At 44.7% G+C, this 15216-nt stretch overlaps 3 protein-coding genes across 3 annotated transcripts in view; 2 read left to right on the top strand and 1 right to left on the bottom strand.

The window, feature by feature from the left end:
- The window catches only part of LOC108884494 (nucleoprotein TPR-like), a 28124-nt gene extending 26306 nt beyond the window's left edge, over positions 1 to 1818 (top strand). Inside the window, 5 exon segments of the mRNA XM_051070183.1 lie at positions 115 to 213; positions 331 to 472; positions 702 to 799; positions 1184 to 1300; positions 1469 to 1818. Of these exon segments, the coding sequence (XP_050926140.1) occupies positions 115 to 213; positions 331 to 472; positions 702 to 799; positions 1184 to 1300; positions 1469 to 1524 (512 nt within the window). The 3' untranslated portion in view covers positions 1525 to 1818.
- Positions 1359 to 10729, bottom strand: prg4a (proteoglycan 4a). Its single transcript, XM_018678403.2, has 14 exons — positions 10189 to 10729; positions 7265 to 7372; positions 6713 to 6829; positions 6065 to 6178; positions 5910 to 5984; positions 5610 to 5684; positions 5191 to 5415; positions 4966 to 5058; positions 4667 to 4753; positions 4222 to 4361; positions 3734 to 3893; positions 3420 to 3503; positions 3077 to 3202; positions 1359 to 2552 (listed from the first exon to the last, which is right to left on the bottom strand). Exons 1-14 carry the CDS (start codon positions 10199 to 10201, stop codon positions 2362 to 2364), a joined length of 1608 nt encoding a protein of 535 aa, XP_018533919.2. The 5' UTR covers positions 10202 to 10729; the 3' UTR covers positions 1359 to 2361.
- On the top strand, positions 9993 to 14703 carry dusp12 (dual specificity phosphatase 12). Its single transcript, XM_018678401.2, has 8 exons — positions 9993 to 10179; positions 10839 to 11114; positions 11799 to 11912; positions 12105 to 12223; positions 12314 to 12401; positions 12498 to 12589; positions 12796 to 12875; positions 14257 to 14703. The coding sequence occupies exons 2-8, from the start codon at positions 10852 to 10854 to the stop codon at positions 14398 to 14400; spliced, it is 900 nt and encodes a 299-aa protein (XP_018533917.1). The 5' UTR covers positions 9993 to 10179; positions 10839 to 10851; the 3' UTR covers positions 14401 to 14703.
- The last annotated feature ends 513 nt before the right edge of the window (positions 14704 to 15216 follow it).

Raw genomic sequence — 15216 nt, 5'->3', positions numbered from 1 at the left:
ACAGACACACACACACACACACACACACACACACACTCACACACTCAGACTCAGACAGGAGTGTATATGAGTTGAGTTCTTGTTGAAAACTGTTAAACTGCTGCTGTGTTGTAGGTCTGGGGATGTACGAGTCTCCTCTGTTCCTGGCTGCTCATGATGAAGATGGAGGAGGAAGGAGTGTCCCCACCACACCTTTACAGGTGGCTGCACCAGGTAGAGACACACACACACACACACACACATATAGACTGCAGTATTAGAGTTGTACAGTATGTGTCAGTGTGAAGTGTAAATGCTACATCACGTTCCCTGACTATTGCTCTCTGTCAGTGACGGTCTTCACTGAGTCTCTGCCCTCAGACACTGCTGACAACATGGCCTCCCAGTCTGTTCCTATGGTAACGGCCTCCACCGGGATTGCCACTGCAGCAGACGACGGAGACGAGGTGTTTGTGGAGCAGGAAGGAGAGGGGTGAGCTGTCACTCACTGACACCACACACTGCACTTCACAACCTAATCTGTGGTTTTAATGTCGGAGAAGCAAAGATGTGACTCAGAGTAAATGACGGACACATCCCTTCTCCTGATAACAGAAACATGCATATAACATAAACATGTGACTTAACTCAGCTTCCAGACAGTTGGGATCTTTCAGGATGGAGCCTGATAAGATGTGTGTGTGTGTGTGTGTTTCATTCAGGCCTGGTATTGAGTCTTCTTTGGAGAGCCAGACAGACATGGAGTCAGCAGGTCAGCAGAGTGATGATGCATCGCTGCCGTCCACCAGCCAAGACCCTGGTAATTCATTCTGGAGATTGATATTACAGCAGCTTTCATCATGGACCTCATCTCCTCTCCTCTTGCTTGTGTACAGAACTTCACAGTGTTGCCTCTCTCACACTCCAACATGTCAGCTCTCATGTCAAGGTTGTCATGGACCTGAGGTCTGGAGTCTATCAGGCTGTAGTTAATGATCATTAGGCCTCTGCACCTTCAAGTTGTTACTGCTGGAACTGCTGGTACTCCTCCATGTTACAGCTCCTCTCTGATTGGCTCCCACAGTCCTCCATCTGTCATGTTTGTTCATGTTTAAATCTGTTTATAAAGCTGAACAGTGTGTCCTGTTCGTGTCCCCTCACTGAGACTCTGGTATCCGGTCTGATCTCTGTGTTTTGTTGTCAGACACCAGCAGCGTTACCCAGCGGCGCCCAGTGACCAGCCAATCACTGATCAGCAGCCTGTCAGGCAGAGGAGTCAGAGGAGGGAGGGGGGAGGCCAGGCTGTCTCTGACCCGCAGAGGTAACACACCACACAGCCCTCATCTGATCAGTACTGAACACTAACACCACACACTCAGTATGATGGAGCTGTTTATTGAGGTGCAGTAAGCAGCAGTACAGACATTACAGGAACATCACCATGAACACAACACATGATCTCTCTTCTTCTCCCTGTGTTTGTTTTCAGGAACCTTCTCTCGAGGAGGAAGAGGGGGGGGCATGGGCAGAGGGGGCATCGCCTGATTCAGTCATCTCATCCGGCGAGGAAAAGACGATTCATTCCCACATCATTTTTTTTGTTGACTTCTGAAACCGTGTGTCTATCAGTGAATCCTCTGTCCAATCCATAATCAATAATCACACCAGTACAGAGATGATGTGAGAGATGTGTGTGTGTGAGATCCTTGCTCTGATACTGTCAGTGAATCCAGTTGTAGTTGTGTCATTTTGTTTTACATGTATTGATGAGAGCAGCGCTGGTTAGTTTCTTCACTGTGCTGTTTGTTTTAATAATAAAGATGAATAATGAGTCATTCAGATTCTTCTCTGTGACCCCTTTACTCACCTTTATCTTCCTGTAAGATGATTATCTTTGTTGGTTCGGACAAAACTAATCTGATACATTTTATATGTTACAGACTTCATCACAAAACATATCAGACATAGAGAGGGGTAATGAAGATACTGGACCCAATAATGAAAGAACTGGAGGACCAGTTCTGGCCAGATAGAACCTGTCACTTTCAAACTGTTTTCAGTCCAGTAGAAGTTGGTAGTTAAACTGCAGAGACAGCACAGGGACCTTCACAGGGAAGTTCTGTGTGTCATCAGGTTGGAGCTGTTTTGGTGGCAGGTGAAGTATCAACAGCAAATGAAGAAGGTGGGAGTCATAGTGGGTGTTAACAGTGAAGGGTAAGACACTTAACATTTGGGATGGACTTTTGTTACAAACACTTCCTGGAACTGGAAGATGTTGGTGGATGACTTCCTGTAATGAAGCAGACGTGTTAACTGAGCAGAAGTTTTGCTGAAGCAGAAACACCAGAGCAGCGCCTCCGCCGTCTCCCCCTCAGAGTGTTTCTAGGGGCAGCGCAGCCACACAGTGATGGAGTTGACTGGGTAGGTAGGGTTGGGGTTCTGGGTGGCCATGTTGGCAGAGTTGGTTGGCATGGCGGCAGGGCTGAAGATGGGCAGGGGTGCGAGGGCTGAGGATGGGTCAGGTTTGGCCAGTGCCGGCAGGTCACCTACGATCTGGACTCTGAAGTAGAGCGCTGCAGAGAAGACAAAAACCTCTGAGACACTGAGAACCAGATCAGGTAGGAACATCCAGTGAACCTAAACTACAAACTGCTCTGTAGGTTTCTCTCCAAAAGTTAACAGAGCTTTATTCTGTTGGATTGTTTTGTTTTTTTTTTTTACTTGCAGCAGGAAAATCTGTTAACACTGATGTGTTATGACCTGTTTCCATAGAGATGGTAGAAATGAATCCATGACTAACTGAAGCCTGCTGAGGAAAGTATGGAGAACATCTGCACTCTGTGTCCCAGCTCAAGGGTTTTTCTTTTAATAAATATTGTCTCAGAAATAAAGCTCAGACTGCAGTGCTGGGAATAATCCCTGAAAACTAAACATGCATACTCAGATTTTGCATACTCTGTCGTCCTCAGAGCCTTCACTCTGAAACCAGCTGCAGCTGCTGGACATGTTGATGAGACTGAATCAGAGTCATGAACCTGATGATATGAAAACAGCCTGATGAGGATGATGATGATGATGCAGTGTGGGAGGTTCTTACGTCCAGAGAAGATGTAGTGGTAGAATCTGTTGCTGCTGTCGGGGCTGGGCATGGACAGGGCAGAGGACACTGGGGTGGGGAATCCATTCAGAGACACTCTGATGTTGATGTTTCCGCTCTGAAGAACTTCAGGATGTGAAATGAAAAACAGGTTTCAGAACATTTCAGAATGGTTTTTGTCAGAGAGTACCTGGTTGTTTATTCTGAGTGTCTGTCCTCAGTGGTTCATCTCACAGACCAGCAGAAGCATCAAACAGTGAACAGAACATGTCCAGCTGCTGTTCCAGTGATGAGTGATGTTGGTGCATTAGTATCTGCTGAGGTGGACAGTGAGGTTACTCACCCGCCTGGGGAGGTGAGCGTCTCTTCAGGGGGCTCCTGGGTTTGGTGCTGCATGATGGGAAGGTGAAGCTCTGCATGATGTCTCCTAGATGATGGAGAAGGAGAGTGGAGAGTCATGCTCTGTCTGCTGAGGTGTCCCCTTATTTATCTATTGTCTTTTATGACTTGGCTCTGGACGTCCTGTCTTCAGTCCTGACCTCTGACCTGTCTGTTGTCTGTTGAATGTCTCCTGTAATTTAACCCTGTTCCTGTCTTTCTCTGCCTGTCCTTGTGTCTGTGTCGCTCTGAGTGTCTCTGTGACTCTGTCTTCCTCACCGTTCTTAAAGAAGTACACAGTCTCTGGTCTGGTCTTGGTGGCTGGGACTGCCAGCGCAGCTCTGATGGGTCCTGTCAGACCTGGGAACTCTGAGGTCAAAGGTCTGGGAAAGCCTGGTTCCACAGCCATGTTCTCATCTAAACTCCAGTACTGGTCTCCCTGGAAGCAGTGGTACATTTAACAGACTGGTCGACAACAGGAGGAGGAGGAGGAGGAGTAGTAGGAGGAGGAGCAGCAGCAACAGGAGGAGGAGGAGGAGGAGGAGCAGCAGGAGGAGGAGCAGCAGCAGGAGGAGGAGGAGGAGGAGAAGGAGCAGCAGGAGCAGCAGCAGCAACAGGAGGAGGAGCAGCAGCAGGAGGAGGAGGAGGAGGAGAAGGAGGAGAGGAGGAGGAGCAGCAGGCAGGAGGAGGAGGAGGAGGAGGAGAGCAGCAGCAGCAGAGGAGGAGCAGCAGCAGGAGGAGGAGGAGTGTTGTAGTCGTATGCGTACCTTGATGATGTAGGTGTTTCTGCTGCAGCTGCAGCGAGTGAAGACAGCATCGATGGGAGAGGAGACGCCCAGAGTGTCTGTGATTCTCTGTGGTTGACCAACCGAGCGACTGACAGGGTCGACTGACCAGAACAGCTCACCTGGAACACACACACACACACACACACACACACACACACACACACACACACACACACACACACACACACACAATTCATACAGTGAGGACAGGGTACACAGACCACTCTACATCTCAATCCCCAGCCATGACACACACATTCTCACATATACAGTACACAACTTCTGACATGGCAGGTATCTCATCTGAGGGCAACTTACAACAACAAACAAGGACTACAGAAAAAAACACTTCACACACACACACACACATAGTGAGAGAGAGGAGAGAGAGAGAGAGAGAGAAGGTGAGATGAGTTATACTGACCTTTAAATATCAACATGGTCCCATTGCTGAGAGCTGTCAGTCCACTGATGGGAGTATCACTGCATAAGTCTGCATCAGCAAACAGTCCTACACACACACACACACACACACACCGTCACAGTGTTGTGTAGGGGCAGATCAAAGCTCAGTCTCTGTTTCATTATTTGAAACTGAGATAGACTTAGACTTAGACAGACTTTATTGATCCCTTTGGGATGACTCCCTCAGGGAAATTAGATATGTGTTTAATACTCAACAGACTGAAGTTGGTCACAGATCCACAGAACCTGTTTTCATACCTGCACCTGGTTCTTCAGGGACTACATCCATCACAGACAGCCCCAAGGCTTGGACTACATCCTGCAGAGTGCTGGGCCTGGATCCTGTCAGACCTGGGAACAAATAAAAAAATAAATAAATAAAAAACCCTATCCAGGATTCAGTGAGCACGGAGTTTGTCTTCAGTTGCAAACACTTTAAAATGAATCAAATATTCAGACTAAAAGAATCTCTGTTTAATGAACCTTGAATTGAGCTGCGTTGAGGCGCCCCCCCAGGTGACTGCATCGGGTGACCATTCACTTCACCACCAACAGCTCCAGGACCAGAGGGGCTCACAGGGGCCCTGCCACCCTGAGAGAGAGCACTGTAGCTGGGCAGAGCACTCAGAGGTGTTGGGGAGACTGGAGATCCACTGCGAGAGGAGGGGATGGACACTGGCTGCAGACCCCCAGAGATGGTACTCACACCTACAGGAGGAGGGGGAGGAACATATCCTTCATCCATGATGTTTTTATGTCATTAAACACAACACTATCAGCTACTGAGGAGCAAATGAATAAGGAATAATGAAATATTTCATGTTGTAGTGGATGGGTCAGTAATCCAGTCTTTTTCAGTATATGTTATATGTAGCATGAGTAGACGACACATTCAGCCTTACCTTTTAACAACTCCTCACTCTCACTGTTGGACTTTTTTTTGCTCTTCTGTGATTTTCCATTACCTGAGGAAGAGACTGACAAAAAGAGAGAGAAGTCAGTCCAACGTCAGTATGGTCTTCAGAGACACACACAAAGTCCTGGACCCATTTAACCCACAACCCTTCAAGCTTAAAGAAAGTCTGAGCGGCACCTGTCCAGGCCTCACCCAGCACCTGCACCGGTTTGGTTACTGTATTCAGAGAAGTAATCTGGTACAGTGATCACAGTCCAGTTGTTAGTAGCTGTTGATGGTTTCTAACCTGGAGCAGCGGCCCTCAGAGCCTGCAGAGTCCCGGGCTGCAGAGTCCCGGGCTGCGACGGCGACACGCCGGCGTCTGTGAAGAGAAGCAGCTTTTTAAATCAGGCGTATGTTCCCATGTGTTGTTAGGTCACAGCGGGAAATGTTGGTCTTTACCGCAGTGTAGCTGGTAGTCATGGCAACAGGTGTTGTGGCGGGTGCACTGGGGATCACACTCACACAGCTGACCACGTCTGAACGGCTCACCACAGCGACCCTGACAGGACTGAGCTGAGACCAGCAGACACAGACCAACAGGTTCAACAGTCCATCACTACTCTTTATCTGACCTGGTCTTACCTGATCTGGTTTCATGTGATCTAGTCTTATTTGACATAGTCTCATCTGACTCTGTGTTATCTAATCTGGTCTCATCTTAGTCTGTCTTATCTGATCTGGTCTCATCTGACTGGGTCTCATCTGACTCTGTTTTATCTAATCTGGTCTCATCTGAGTCTGTCTTATCCGATCTGGTTTTATCTGATCTGGTCTCATCTGATTTGGTCTTCTCTGATTTGGACTCATCTAATCTGGTGTTATCTTATCTGGTCTCATCTGACCTGGTCTCATCTGAGTCTGTTTTACCCGATCTGGTCTTATCTGATCTGGTCTCATCTGAGTGTGTCTTATCCAATCTGGTCTTATCTGATCTGGTCTCATCTGATTTGGTCTTCTCTGATTTGGACTCATCTGATCTGGTGTTATCTTATCTGGTCTAATTTGACCTGGTCTCATCTGATCTGATCTTCTCTGATCTGGTCTTACCAGTGGTGCAGGTAGCCTCGAAGTCCTGGCAGCACTCGTGATGCTGCAGGCAGCTGAAGTCACAGGTACACTGTCGTCCTCTGGTGAAAACCTCACCACAGCGACCCACACAGCTGCCTGCACACACACAGTCACACAACCTTATACTGGACAATATCATCACTTGGACTGTAACACATCCTCAGGTGTAACAGGTACAATATTAAACATTTCAGGTGCTAGCAGATCAAACCAGGCAGACACACAGTGTTTGACATTATAATGTAGTATATCTGTGTTATGTGAAATCATAGAGCAGCACAGATCCCTTATCAGATATTATCAGATATACATGTCGGGGCATCATGGGTACAAACATCAGATGGTCTTAGCTGCATCAGTAAACCACAGTGAGTGAGTTGACACATCATATAACACCTACAGAGAATATATAAGTCATCATCCGACTTATCAGCTGCAGACAGCATGTCGGTGTCATACATAGAGGAAGTTAAACTTGTGTGTGTGTGTGTGTGTGTGTGTATGTATGTGTTTGTGTGTGTCAGTGCCTACCTGGTCCAGCAGCAGCAGAGTTCACAGAGAGGTCAAGCAGCAGAAACCACAGTGACATTTTCATCATCACCATCCTCATTATCGTCATTTTAATCAACGACTCAGTAACTGTAAGATACAGAGAGAGAGAGAGAGAGAGAGAGAATCTATCGTTACTTTCTCAGTGTGTCACCTCTGCTTCTCCCGACCTGTCAGTGTGTTGGTCTTATATAGGAGACGGGACACTTTTAATTAGCATTACACACACAAACACACACACTCACACTACACCCAGACACAAATTAAAACCTGCCAGGACATTTTCAACCTTCCTACACAGGCAATAAATGAACTCCTACACACAGTTACCCAGAGACCAGAGAGGCAACGCAAGTCACTACAAAACACTCTGCTGTTGTTGTGTGCACTAAAAGCTTCTTCTATCTATCTATCTCATCTAGTGATGATTGCTTTAAGCTAAAGCATGACATTAGTACAGTATTTCAATGTGTTTTCTTCTTCTTACACCTGTGAGGTCTGTGGCGTCCCCCACACATGACATCACTCCTGCCTCTTGTCTTTTGACATCAGTTCCCTGCAGCCAGCCGGAGCTGGAGCTGGAATCAAAGCTGATGTGAGTTTGTGGTTTGGATGGTGTTGCAGTGGTGTTCAGCTCAGTGCCTGGGTCATAAAAACAGTGTGTACATGTGGGTGAAGTTCACAGGATGAAGATGAGGGAAAAGAGCCAGAGAGAGGAAATAAATAACTGAGAGAGGTCAGTCTCTTTAGTTTCAGTCTGATTCATCTGTCTCCTGTCAATGTGAAGACAAGCAGAGAGAGGGAAAGAAAGAAGAAGGAGACTGGCTAAAGCAGAAAAATATTTCACCTGTACAAAGTGACTAATATTGTAGATTTCAAAAACTACAGATTACAAAGAGGGTCTGTTCTCTGCGACTTCAAGAGTAAAAACATGATGGGACACCAGAACTGGTCTACTGTCCTAAATGATTCCAACACTGTTAGACTGGGGAGTGACAGACCACAGAACAGGGAGGGTAGCATAAAGATGATGACTGGTTTGACAAGTGAAATCAATGGACCAATAACTGAGAGATGAGAGCCTGCTATGATGAAGCTTGTGTGATAATGGCCTCCATGTTTGGCCTTCATGAATATAATATCAGTAAATTCCAATCTGATCTGTAATCAGACAAACTAAATGTAAAATGGATGAAACTGATTTAATCTGAATCACAGACCTACATCAAAGTTTCAGCTGATTCCTTGCTGCTTCAGACATTTCACAGAACATTACATTTCACAAAAGCCAACGACATTTCACAGAACGCAATGATATCTCACAAAACACCACAAAATTGTTACAAAATGTGAGGACATTTTTCACAAAACAGAACATTTTACAAAACACAAAAACTTTTCACAAAACATGACATTTCATAAAACACAAAACATTCTACAAAACACAACAACATTTCACTAGACGTCCAACAAAATATGACATTTTGTAATACCCAACGACATTTCATAAAACACAACATCTCACAAAACATACATGACTTTTCACAAAAATGTTGTTTTGTTAAATGTCATTGTGTTTTGTTAAATGTGTGTTTGACCTTCAGGGCCACTGTAGAAAGATGTTATAGTAAGATCAAAACTCAGCAGCCTTTATAAAAACAGAAGTTCACAAGGAGGAAAAAAGTGGTTTTGTTGTAAATGAGTTTGTTGACTCTCAGGCTGATTCAGGGTCAGTGAGTCACTGCAGCAGACCAAGCACACCCACTCCATTCCCACTCACCTGCTGTGTGTGTGCTGTTATATTTCTAATGGTCAGTTGTGTGTGATGAGCAGAGCTCAGGAAGCGGTGTGGTCACAGGCGACTGCTTTGATTGGTCAGATGCTCAGATTAAAGCAGCTTGTAAAACTTTATGAGCAATACACATTGTGACCATGTACAGACAGAGGGACGCACCCTCACCACACACACACACACACACACACACACTCAGTAGGTGTTGAGAATCAGACAGACGTCATGAAACGAGTATCTGGCAGCAGAAAGAAGAACAACAGGGGTTCAGAGGTTCATTCTACAGGAGCATTTAATTGTCACTTACATGAAGTCATCACCAGAGACGTGTGTGTGTGTGTGTGTGTGTGTGTGTGTGTGTGTGAAGATGCTGGTAAATGTGTGTGTTGACTCTGCGATGGGACAGTGGGCTGCTGCTGACCACCGTCTGCCTGCATTACCTCATCCTCCTGCTATCTTCCTGTTCATAATCTCAGCTCTGTGGCTGAGGCCTGTTTGGTCTGGGTTAGTTCACTCAGACTTTTACAACCTCGGCTTCATTAGGAACTTACTGTGAAATATTTGATTCTCAATATTCACACGTGTTGATCGTTTTTATTCTCTAAAGTATTGTAATTTTTGTTTTTATCCTGATTTTTATCATGTTACTCAGCCTCCACTCCTTATCCTATTCTACAGAGCCTGGCCCGTTCTTTTCTGTTGAAAGGTGAAAATCTTTGCATGAGCCACACTTCCATCTCACTAGAACAGAATTATAGATATTTATGGAAAGATAATTATAAATGAAAGACTGAAATGTCACATTGACAGAAGTATTCAGGCAAATAAATTTGGTTTAAAAACAGCCCGGTGTCAGTGCAGTCAGATTTATGTCTGTCTATGTCTGAGGGCGGAACAGACTTCAGCACAAGCGTGTGTTTCCGGCGGACATTTTAATAGACGAACCAAACAGACCACACGTACTTTTCTGACTTAACTCTGTAGCTGTAGTGTTTTGTTCTATTCACTTTCTCTGTAATTAATACATGTTCGTTCCGAACCTAGCGAACAGGTCTGAGAGGACGGAGGGGCTAAAACCGCTGAGAGGCTAAGCTAAGCTAACGAGGTAAGTTACCTGCTGTCATCATCGTGTCATGGACAAACAGCGCTGTGATATAGACCAACTCCAGAGCACAGACAGGAAGCTAACATCAGTGTTATTACTCTGTGTAGGTCTGAAAGGTTTCCAGCCTCAGTATTCATCTGTGTGATTCGTAATTATCTGTCTGCACTGACACAAACAGCAACGAGCAATACATCTATCCCCCATATGTAGAGGGAAAAAAATAATGTAACTGATGAATGAAACAGCCATTTAAATATGAAATAAAGGAAAACAAAGCACATTAAATGCATAATTCATAAATACAAACTAAAAACACTGAAGATATTTTCTATATTTTCAAATTGTCCTGTATTGATACTTGGAAGTTAAATAATTATACTTTCTCTTTCAGTCTTTTGATTTCCACATTTTTAAAGCAGAATTAAATAAATGTAATGCACAGTTATACAGAGAAAGAACAGACCAACATGTGTGGTGTGAAGCAAAGATCATGTCATCTGAGTTTCTTCCAGACTTTCATAAACAGAATCTTTATTGTCATTGTACAATGAAATTTAGCGAAGACACATAAGAGCTGCTAGAGTCAGTTGTCATATTAAAACATGATCATGTGGGATCAGATAAGCTTTTTAAAAGTTGTGGTTGTACTTCCTGTGTAGGGTCAGGGTCAGCATGCTCTTGGTGGACCCTGGTCTGTACATTGGCACCGCAGCTGATCTAAACGACAGGCAGGTGCTGGCCGATGCAGATGTCACTCATATTCTGTCTGTGGACTCTGTCGACCCCGCCCCCCTGCTTCCTGCTGACGGTGGCTTTCGCAGGAAGTGGGTCAATGTTTTGGATGAGGTGACCTCTGATCTGCTGAGTCACATGGACGAATGCTTCCTGTTCATTCAGGAGGCTGTAGATGGAGGCCGGGCTGCAATCGTTCACTGGTAAGGGTCAAAGGTCAACGGGATGCCCGCTCTGTTGCTTTCTATCAACATGTCACCTGTATCCCTCAATGTGTTTCCAGCCTGTGTTTTTTTTTTACTTTTCTAATCATCTATGATAAATTCCCTTCAAAAGTTTGTCAATAAAGACACTGAATGTTCTGACCTGAGGACATGGCTTTAGTTGGCTCTCATTCAGCAGTTCTCAGGTAACTGTTGTTGTTGTTGTTGTTAGCTGTTTTATTTGTGCCTATCACAGTTTGTTAAAGGCCTGAAGTGACCAGTATCTGGAATGCATCACCTCCATAGACTTTCAGTGGTGAATTAAAGTTGATTATTTGAAAATAAGTTCTGAAATTATTAATTAAATTATCATCTAAATGTTAATAGTTGAAAAACAAATGAGCAGTAATAAAGTTAAAGATGCCATTTTTCTTCACTTGCAAGAGAAAGGTTAGATGAGAGTGGTCAAAATCAAAGCAGCAGGAGCAGAAATATCTTCCTTAGTATGGATGAAGCTCAGGAGTCTACTACAGTTCCCATAATGCACCTCAGCAGCATCTCTCATAAGCAGCACCCTCTCTGCCTCCAAGATACTATCACCAGTTTATTCTTTTTTTCACTTTTTCAATTCATGTGTGTGTGTGTGTGTGTGTGTGTGTGTGTGTGTCTGTGTCTGTCTGTCAGTCAGGCTGGTCGTAGTCGCAGTGCCACTATTGTGACTGCTTATCTAATGAAGAGATACCAGCTGAGCTTCAGTGAGGCTTATCACAGACTGAGGAGTGTCAAACAGGACGTACAGTAAGTGCCTGTGTGTGTGTGTGTGTGTGTGTCTGTCTATTGTGACTGACAGCATGTCTGTAGTGTGTTTTTACAGTTTTCATTTTATCTGAGAGGCTACATTCAGGTAGTGATAAAGTGTTTCTGTCATTAGGCTGAGGTGATGTTAGAGAGCGTGTGTGATGGTCATGTGATCATGTGATGTGTTGTAAGGGTCAACAGTGGTTTTGAGGAGCAGTTGTGTTTGTATGAGGCCCTGCACTGTGAAGTGGACACCTCCAGTCCTCTGTACAAACAATACAGACTGACCAAGATCACTGAGAAGTACCCTGGTAAACACACACACACACACACACAGACACAATAATAATAATAATTGACATTATGGACCAGTAGCCAACACACACTGTGTGTGTGTGTAGAGTTGCAGCAGGTTCCCAGGGAGCTGTTTGCAGTTGACCCCGCCCACTCCACCTCCTCTGACGTGTCCTATCGCTGCAGGAAATGCAGGTGAAAAGTGAAAGAATGGTGCTTCATAAACCCTTCTGTTACCACTGTGTTTAAAGGAATAACTCAGTTCCTGACTCATCTCCACCTTCTCTGCAGACGAACTCTGTTCCGTGCCTCCAGTATCCTCAGTCACCCAGTAGGAGATGGAGCATCAGCTTTTGGTCACAAGAAGTTCAGTAACCTGACTGGTGAGAAGACAGTACACACCACACACTTGTCAGTCCATCACGACTAACAACAGGGCTGTTTTTAGGAACAGGTGGTAGTCCCATAGGGCCCCACCAGCTGGAGGGGTGGAGGTCCAGTCAACACCTGTGTGGGTGGCACAGTCAGTAATGTCACACTGGGCTGGTAGTGAGTGATAAGTAATGATGTTAAATGTGTCGTTACGCAGGAGATGTCCAGTGTACGTCTTACTTCATTGAACCAGTGCAGTGGATGGAACAAGCTTTACTTGGTGTGATGGATGGACAGGTAATGCACACACTCACACACTTTTGTATTTCTATCTGAAGCTCTACCACGGCCAGCTGCAGACATATTTTATAGGATGTTTGTGGGATAGTTTGAGGTCCTGCTGGGGATGCGACCGCCACATCTGAGGAGGCAGAGGACCGACCTCCGGGATCCCTCGAGCCGGAGAGCAGCCTCTGTCAGTCTGTGTGATTGTGACGCCTTTATTTGTAGTGTGAAAGCTCAGAAAAATCAACAAAACATTTCATCGCTTTTTTGTTGTGTTATACAAGGTATGGCTATTAAATAATGAGACTAATACTGTAATACAATTTTATTGAACAGAAACATTTTTCAGTGTCTTTCTCCTTCAACACACTCCTCTCCTGCATCAACACACTGCTGCATTCAGCTCTTCCACTGATCAAAGCAGTGCAGGAGGTCTTCTTCAGTTGTCTCAGAACCTCTGTCGTTCTTTTTTTAACTTCTGACACAGACTCAGAATGTGTTCCTTTGAGAACAGATTTGATCTCAGGAAAAAGGAAGAAGTCACACAGTGCTAGATCAGGTGAACAGGGAGGGGGATCAAGCACTGGGATTTGTTTTTGGGCCAGAAACTGTTTTTCCTTTTGATCGGGAGTCAGAAGTTTTGGGAACACTTTGGCACACGCGTTTGTCATGTTCAAATTTTCATGCAAAAGTGTCTCTTTATCAATGGAGACCATTTCTGCTCTCACTCTTATACTGAGTCATTGATCATTTCCAGTGATTTGTTCAGTTTGTTGAATGTTTGCAGAAGTTGTTGATGTGCATCGACGCCCGGAACGTTCATCGTCTTGGACGTCCTCTCTGCCTTCACTAAATCTTTTGTGCCGTTCAGACACATGTGCACGTGACATGCAGTGTTCCCCACACACCTCAGTTAATGTATGAAAAGATTCAGCTGCTGTTTTGTTCAATTTCACCAAAAAGTTCAAGTTAATGTGTCGCTCAGCTTTTAAGCTAATCATTTTCCAATGCCTTAGAAAAGCCATGTGTACTTCAACCAGTAGCTAGCAGTGAATACCCAGCCTTTAATATTTAACACTCGGTGTGACTGTGAACCACGTGGTTTCATCCTCATAAGCGCAGTCTCATTATTTAATAGCCATACCTCGAATTCACGTTCTATGAGAAAAACAACAGCTTGACACACAAAAATAAATTGACGTATGAATTAATTGTGCGAAAAAAACACACCCTCAGTGTGAGAAGGCCTTAACCTGAACCCTAAAACCAAGAATGTTCTCATAGAGCCTGTGAGACTCAGATCTGCTGCCACAGTGGTTGTGTAACCTGCTCTGACAGAGTGCTGCTTCCCTCCTCTCTTGTCCCGTGTGTGTGTGTGTGTGTGTGTGTGTAGCTGCTGTGTCCTAAGTGCAGCTCTAAGCTGGGCTCCTTCAGCTGGTGTGGGGATCAGTGCTCGTGTGGTCGCTGGGTCACTCCTGCCTTCCAGCTGCACCGCAACAGAGTGGACGAGATCCGACAACTCAACATACAGAAATAGCACGGGCCTCAGTCAGCCCTCTGAAAGACTGTCACTTTCCCAAGACTCACACTGGTCCTGAATACAAGTACACACACACACACACACACACACACACACACAACAAGTGACAGTCTCTGCAGGCAGAAAAAGAGAAAACACAGTCAGACAAGTTACAGTATTCCAGTTAATGAATGATAAAAGAACTGATCAACTTAAAGAAGTGAATTTTTGTACCTGCATTTTTCTTAATTAGAATCAGAATGTGTCTGACAGTAAACACACATGTTGTAAATAAAAACACTGTAAATACCAAAAGACAAATCTGTACTGATGTTTCTGTTACTGTGTGTGTGTGTGTGTGTGCGCGTGTGTATAAACTCCCTGGGGATTTATTTTGACATCCAACAGAAACATGTGGTTCCCTCTGCCTGATGGTGTAGTTTTGATTCAGATCCAGACTCCAGATCCAGAGCTGATGGATCCAACAGGAAGATCTCACTGTGGTGAAGTTGGACATTTATTTGTTCTGGACACGACGGTAAAAATCCAGACAACATCCCTCAGTCTTAAATCAAATGATGTAATATTTTCTACAAGTGCTGCCCAGATGAACTGACTGGAACCAGTCACAGTGGATCATACAAAGATTCTCATGTTCAGTCCTTTATGTAACCACAGGTTCACTGTGATCCATTGTGATGGTTGGTAGAGAGGATGATAACAGCAGTTTTAAAAAGGACAATACCTGGACCATAACAAACTGTTATATGATCCAAGCATAAACTGGTATTTTTTCAATAGAGGTGTTGTGAAGTCTGCTGCCAACATAATTTG

This window comes from Lates calcarifer, linkage group LG4 (assembly GCF_001640805.2).
Source record: "Lates calcarifer isolate ASB-BC8 linkage group LG4, TLL_Latcal_v3, whole genome shotgun sequence".
NCBI classification, from domain to species: Eukaryota; Metazoa; Chordata; class Actinopteri; family Centropomidae; genus Lates; species Lates calcarifer.
This window is presented reverse-complemented; position numbering and strand designations above follow the sequence as displayed.

Bases quoted from the DNA above. Each gene is read 5' to 3' on its own strand.
- prg4a (XM_018678403.2), bottom strand. The intron at 5,685-5,909 runs GTTAGAAACCAT...TCTTTTTGTCAG, and splicing joins TCTGAGGGCCGCTGCTCCAG to TCTCTTCCTCAGGTAATGGA. The intron at 4,754-4,965 runs GTATGAAAACAG...GTGTGTGTGTAG, and splicing joins CCCTGAAGAACCAGGTGCAG to GACTGTTTGCTGATGCAGAC.
- dusp12 (XM_018678401.2), top strand. From the start codon at position 10,852: ATGCTCTTGGTGGACCCTGGTCTGTACATTGGCACCGCAGCTGATCTA. The intron at 12,402-12,497 runs GTGAAAAGTGAA...CCTTCTCTGCAG, and splicing joins TATCGCTGCAGGAAATGCAG to ACGAACTCTGTTCCGTGCCT. The intron at 12,590-12,795 runs GTGAGAAGACAG...GTCGTTACGCAG, and splicing joins GAAGTTCAGTAACCTGACTG to GAGATGTCCAGTGTACGTCT.